Source organism: Ruditapes philippinarum, unplaced genomic scaffold (assembly GCF_026571515.1).
Source record: "Ruditapes philippinarum isolate M1 unplaced genomic scaffold, ASM2657151v2 ctg3478_1_1_1_1, whole genome shotgun sequence".
In the NCBI taxonomy this organism is placed as follows: Eukaryota; Metazoa; Mollusca; class Bivalvia; order Venerida; family Veneridae; genus Ruditapes; species Ruditapes philippinarum.
Genome location: NW_026864814.1, coordinates 102,802 through 110,161, shown reverse-complemented (window position 1 = coordinate 110,161; position 7,360 = coordinate 102,802). Strand labels below are relative to the sequence as shown.

At 32.5% G+C, this 7,360-nt stretch overlaps 1 protein-coding gene across 1 annotated transcript in view; it reads right to left on the bottom strand.

The window, feature by feature from the left end:
* Positions 1–492: 492 nt before the first annotated feature.
* The window catches only part of LOC132726921 (sushi, von Willebrand factor type A, EGF and pentraxin domain-containing protein 1-like), a 37,084-nt gene continuing 30,216 nt past the window's right edge, over positions 493–7,360 (bottom strand). Inside the window, exons 50-53 of the mRNA XM_060712332.1 lie at positions 6,637–6,672; positions 3,632–3,664; positions 3,077–3,183; positions 493–2,858 (exon numbers count right to left, since the gene is read on the bottom strand). Coding sequence (XP_060568315.1) covers positions 951–2,858; positions 3,077–3,183; positions 3,632–3,664; positions 6,637–6,672 — 2,084 coding nt within the window. The 3' untranslated portion in view covers positions 493–950. The remainder of the gene's footprint in view (positions 2,859–3,076; positions 3,184–3,631; positions 3,665–6,636; positions 6,673–7,360) is intronic.

Below are 7,360 nucleotides of genomic sequence, written 5' to 3'. Positions count from 1 at the left end.
AGCAAATGGTTATTATTGTTTGTTTTTAGTGCCGACTGACACCTATTGTCATAATATAAAAGTGAAATACTGTGGAAAAGCACCGGTCTGAGGATGTTTTTTGATCGTTGGTATATAAGTGTCATAAGAAATATGTGAGCAGTGACAAATAGAATATGCAAAAGTGTGATGCCCGCTGTCAAGCGACCACAACTGTGGGTAAAAATTGAAGAAAGTGCCTGAAATTTAAAGGAATCCCACACAGTGGCCATACGTTGAAAAGGAGAAACATTGACATAATGTATGACGTTTGAGCGTGAGAGCGTTTACCACATAGTCTTATAATTTGTTCTGTGCATTTAAATCACATGATATCATGATGGGTTTTTTATGCTATCTCAGCAAAAATGTATTAAAAACAGGTTAAAATGTATTAGATGCCAGTTGAGTTTATTTTGTAGCCCTCGTATTATTTTACTATGTTTGGAAGGAAATCAAACATATAAATATATTTCAAGTTAGATTTATTTCACATCAAATTTACAGTAAGTAATATAGAACATCAAATTCATTTAAGGTACATGTAATAAATATTCTACATATGGTTGACAAAAATAATGCAAAAATGAAATAAATATCACATGAAGTTTAAATGGACGGATACTATGATATTTTTGGCAAGAATGAACTATGTACATCAATGTTTGAATGGCAAACATTAAAATGCTTCCATGAACTGTCATAAAAGTTTATCAATCCCTTTTAAAGATGAATCTCTGTTTTTTTTTCTCTCCTAAAATATGCTTCATTTAGCATTAATGCAATGTTTTTCGTTTCTGGTGTTATTCGGCATAAAAATATTATTTATATGTTCTACTTCGCTAAATATTTCTTCACACACTTTACTTAGTAAGTGATACAATGTTCATATATTCAATTCTTATTCGGCTCTTTTGTCACAACGCGAATAACTATTTCTTTTTCGACAGTCCTTTAGTTGGTGAAACATTCCCATAAGCAGATGACATTGCACCCATTCTTATTTTCCTCATTCTTTCCATTTCTCTTTTCTCTCTCTCCTTTTTATTATGTTCCATATCTTTTATTATTGGATCCTTATCTTTCTTTGCAATAGCAGGGTTATACACAGTCAATGCTTCTGGTGGCTTTGTCCCGTATGACGATTTAAGTAGTCTTGATGACGCGGCGCTCTTTGCAGCTCCTGTAGATCTACCATGTCTAGTTACCGGTTTTGACGGTGGTAATTCTTCATGAGGATCAATTCCAAAGAATGAATCCGTATTTCCGTTTCTTTGGGTTAGATTTCTGAATACTGATGTCGGTTCCGGGTCGAAAAGGAAATGCTTAGTTTGTTTTGGTGGAGGCGATGGAATGTCAACCTCAGAATTAGATGTAAATGAGTCTGTGTCATGAAAATTTCCTGTATGAGTATCAGAATCTAGAGCTTTTTCTGAGGCGGCTGAGGAAGAATCAGTTGGAACAATGCTTTCAACAGATGGCACTATTTGTTCAGCATTCGACGAAATGTTTGCTACTGTTGCAAGGTGTTGTTGGCCATTTAACCCCGTAGCTTTGAGTGTCCGTGCAGTATCATCATGACCATTAGCAATATTTTTGGTAGGTCCAAAATGAGGATTATTAACTGGAGGATGGAGCAGATGCATATCTTTTTGAGGGCTTTGACTTGTACTAACACTTTGCAAATCTAACTTATCATTATTCAAATTGCTAAGTTTATGATCAGTCTTCTTTTCAACATTTTCTTCCGTTTCACTGGCATCAAAGAAATCATCTAAATCCTTTTGATCATTCGTTGTTTCATTCTTTATCACAAATGCCTCTTTCCTACCTGTCGTTTTCTCATCAACAGGAGATGATTTACCTGCATCGGTCTTTTTACCATCGGTTACTGTTTTCTGACTTTCTTTCCTTGGCGTGAATTGTTCTACGTCTATAGTCGGAATAGCCGTAAATGGTAATGGACTTGTTTGTTTATTCTCTGACTTGTCACCTTCAATATCTATCACGGTCTCCTCAGATTGTAAACCATGTACTACCTTACCATTACTGTTATCTCCCTTGATTTTTGTTTTCACTGGTTTCGACGAGTCTTTCAGAGACTTTGATTTAAGGGATGTTACTGGTTTTGTCTTTCCCTTTGTTTCCTTTTTAGGCTTTGATGGTGGTATTTTACGTTTCATATCTGCTTTGTCTTCTTTTTTAGAAGGTGGTTTGTTTTCATCAGTTGTTTCCTTGATTTCAGTTTTTGAGGTTTTAGGAATAGCTCCAGTTTCAAATGGTTCTCCATCAGGTTGTTTATCAATAGTTTCCGAGGATGGATTGCCCGTTTGCTTTTCCGACACCTTTTGAGAGTCATCTTTAGAAAGCTTGTCATTTAGTTCTGAATTTAAGACTTCCATTCTAGTTTCTCTTGATTCAGCTGTAGCCTCTATTTCATTTAAGGGCGCGGGGATTTCAGAAGTTTGAGGCAGTTCTTCTGAGGCTGCTTTTGGTTTCGGGGAAGCTTCCGCTCCAGTTCTTTGTTGACCTCCATGTAATCGGCGAACATCGTCTGGAATTGGAGGCAAACCTTTCTTCTTCTGTCCGTTTACGGCTTTACCGGCAGATGGTGTTGCTGCTGCACCAATAGCTTTCTTGACGTCGTCAGGTGCCTTCTTTTTTGTCATTGGTGGTACGATGTTAACATTGCCCTTCTGAGTAAACTGTAAAGGTGGCATAGCTTCACGGCTGCTTGGAGGAGGATGTGCCATTAATACGGATGGATAGCTTCCATCCTCGTTTTCTAGGTCATCGTGAACTGCACCGCGTCTGAATTCATTTGCATCTATAGTCTCATGCTATTGTAAAAATATAGTAAAGCATCACAATTTAGCTAAAGGTTAGCTTATGTAATTATTTACAGCATTTTTAAAATTAATACATGCTTTCATAAATATATTCGGTGTGTCATTAAAGATATGTTGTTTATTCTCCGCCATAAGTAACATATAACAGGAAAGTATGCATTTTAAAAAGATTACAGACTTGAATTTCATTTTAAAATTAAAGAGTTTACCTTATTAGCAGGGTGACGGCAACGTTTTAAGTATATGAATACCACGACAGCAATAACTGCGATTAAAACAATCAACCCAAGTAGAAGACCAAATATCAATGTCGTTTCTGAAATCAATCATAAATGTAAATACATGTATTATACATTCAATTTGTCAAAATACAGTCAAATTGATCTTCACATAAATAACATAATTTTCATTGCTAAAGATTTTAAGATCTAAAAAAAGTAAGTTATATTTTGTTTCTTATGGACTCGATTCAAATTTCATTAACAAAATCGTGCAATATTTTTGCTTTAATGATTGGTCAATGATATTACGTGCACTATGTTTTCTTCAATAATTGGTACTGGTATGAGCTATATTCAGATGTTTTCCTTCCATAGCGGTTTATGGTATAATATGCACTATATAAGCTTCCATGATTGGTTAATGATTTGACAAAAATCAACAGTCACTAATTATGTTTTCTTTATGGCAAGGTGTTCATGATAAAGATAAGTAAGTTGTACTAGTAAAAAATGATAATACTGAAGACACCATCAGGTACTTACCAAAATTGAATGTATTGTCTTCGGTCTTCGGCGCTGTAATCAAATAAAGATATGCCAAATTTATTCATTTGTACCATAAATGCAGATGCATCATATCCGTATATCATGATAATAGTAAGTAAAAGATAAATTATTCAGATTATTTTACCAAAATAATGGTGCCTTCGCACTTATGTGATACAATCATTAAATGGTTGGTGGCATTTAGTTGGATGCTGAACTTTTTATTTGATGACATAAATTGCAGTATGTTTACTCTTGTTAATTCAAATATTAATTGGCATTTTAATGATGACTGTGTGAATACAAAGTTGTATATATTTATATTTGTCTTCAAAAGGAGGTGTCTAAATTTGTATTATAAAAAGAATGCTTTCATGTATCAGTTTCTAACTCATTTAAAAATGCTACTACTGCTGTCCTGTTGCATTCATAATAACTTATCAGATAACACTTTTTATACATATATTACGCTTTGTATGAGACAGTTAAATAACTAGACAAGCAAATACATTGACAAATAAAACAAATTATTTGAATGAAGCAAGAATGTGAGATAGATGACACTGTTTTGAGATTTTAATGACGTCAAACATTATAATGATCCTGTGAAATGTCGTTGCGTTATTGTTTAACTGTAAATTACTCAAAATAACAATTATTAGTTTTTGGTGCATTGATGCCTTAACTTTTAGTTTATCATTAAATTTATTGAGTTTGATAAACAAGTTAATTGAACACATAAATAATGTCTATTTTATTTATTTGATTACGCTGCTTCAGATATAAAAAAATCATATTAAAGTCCAATTTTAGCAATTGTTAAATAAATGAAGTCTTAGTTCCAGAGCTCTTGGTACTTGTAGAGTTAAAGTTATCAACATTTCCTATATCCTATAAAACATAAGATTTTACAAATTATGTACACTAATAAAAATGTATGTTAACCAAATCAATAAATGTATATACACTTAATCAAGTGTACATTACATATAAAATGAATGTTCACTTAATAAAATTGTGTGCACACTAAAAGCATGTATGTATACTAAATCAAAAATGTTTGTACACTAAATGAACTAGAACTGTGTCCAAAAGACACGGATGCCCCCACTGTGCAGATGTGCTCGAAAACAAGAGCATGCATATCTGTATGTAAGATTTTTATGTGGAACTTTTTTTTAAAATCTGCCATCCGGTTTAAGAGGAGTTGCGTTCACAAAATTTCTACATAGTATATAGTGAAAAAATCAACAAAGGGCCATAATTCTGTTAAATCTGGTCGAAGCGAAAATTCCTTCCTTTACTACCATCTACACATTAAGGTAGTTCATCCCTGGAAGTTTAAGCAAAATCTGCCATCCGGTTTAAGAGGAGTTGCGTTCACAAGATTTCGGGACGTAAGGACGGACAGACGTACGTACGGACGGACGGACAGACGGATGGACAAGTGCAACGCTATATGCTCCCCACTTTGTGGGGGCATAAAAATGTAGGCATATTTTGCTTATATTCTCACAAGTTGATTAAACATGAAAAAAGAAAAAGTTCTTAGTTTGGTCAGTGACTTGAAAGTTTCCTTACGGTCAGCAATAACTGAATGAATTAAACTTGATGCCAATTGATGCATATTTTAAGACATAATTGTTATATACAGTTTTGCAAAAGTTAATAATGTAACAAATCTGATTCTATTTACGATTCCGGATGGAAATAGATCTTTAAAATGCTTATTGGAAGAGAAAAAAAGTTATATATATATCTCAATGATACACTATTTCGTGGAATCCATATGTGAAAAACCTGTGAAAACTGTCACTTAAACCGACGGTTTATGTTCATGTAGATTTCCTCTTTTCTTTAAAGGCACATTATGCCTCAGAAATCATTTTTTTAAAACTCTTTAGAAATGTCAAACATGTGTTATAATAATGTTTCAATTATGCATTAAGAGCATGTTAGATGTTTCACAAATGACGAAAGTAGTGTTGAATGTGCACAAATGTTTCGTAAAGATATAAAAATGTGAACAAAGAAGTATTTTAGTTTTTTCCTTATTAACCATTGGGATGTTGACCCGGACGGACAACACCAAACTTATATCCCCTTCCTATTTTATAGGCAATTATGATCTTTGCTTTATACTTCTTACTTTATTGTCCGTTTTGTAGATATTTAGCTTTAAATTTGACTTTTAGCTTGTATGTATGTATGTATGTATGTATGTATGTATGTATGCATGCATGCATGCATGCATGCATGCATGTATGTATGTATGTATGTATGTATGTATGTATGTTTTGTTTGTTTGTTTGTTTGTTTTGGGTTTTACGTCACATTGACACAATGTATGTATGTATGTATGTTTGTATGTATGTACAAACTGAAATTGTTTTATACAAATTATACAAAAAACAATCAGATGCAAAATAACGTATATATTGTTAATAGTATTAATCTTAATAAGAAATTGTTATGGGAGCTTATTCAGTTATGAAAAGACACCAGCTAATTTACGTATAGACATATTGTAAAGAACACAATTATTCGGTTTATTCTAGTTAAGGGCATGTTAATTTGTATTTATAGATATCATTTAAAACCAATTTTGAAATGCAAGGAAAGTAACCACATGTAAAAAGATTTCAAAGCTTGTAAGAGTAGTGTAGAGCAATACTCGTTCAGTGTTTTGTAATACACTGTATGCATATTACTATTTTACATTTAGGAACACTTCACTTTGTTTATTACATTCACAATTTTATTGTTGCCTAATTGATGCAAATATTAATTCATACGTTTATATACCAAAATATGTGACTCTGAGCTATTTTGGCTCTGTCAATTGTATATTAGAATAAAGCTTCTTCTTCTACTTATATAACTAGTTTGAAAAGCATTTAAGTAATACATTATGCAATAGCACACACAGTACAACCATGCAACGTATATGAAAACAACACTGCACAATCACAAATTATTACATTTGTACAATAAATACTTACTAGTGGTAGTGGTAATAGCATCAGGAAGTTGCGAGTCTAAAATTGTTTACATAACATATTTAACTTGATTATTTATTGTCGTAAAAAGGTTGACAGTTTATGTTGGTCAAACAACAAAAACACAGTTTTCTGTACAATATGTATTTTGCAAAATATTGTAAATTAAATATTGTGAAGCTGAACTAGTGTGAAACTTAATCAAAAAAATGGACATGATTTTGAACAATTATCCAATATAGATAAAGAGTTGTATAAAAAGTTATTATAAATTGTTGAACGCTATACTAAATGCTATGCTACAAATACACAGTTGTCAAACCTATATCGGACGAAGTGCTAGCAGGGTCCGATGTAGGATTTGCAGCTGTGTACCAGTCGAAAATAATCAGTTTTGTATTCAACACTGTATAATGGGTCATTTATTTCACACCATTTATGTTTTGACATTTTGACAGAACAACTTTGTAACTTCGAGTGCGATTTGATACTAATTATGGACTCAGGACATGTAAAAGACAGTAGACAGAGTAAATAATATGTATTTGATATGGACTGTTTGGCCTCAGAAAATAAAAAAGACTAGGTAGATTACAGTATGGATTTGATATGGATTTTTGGACTCGAAAAATGAAAACAAGACTAAATAAATAAGATCTGATCCAGTAATGATTTCGATTTTAAACAAAACGTGGTGCAAAAAAGCTGGATGTTTATTGGTTACATT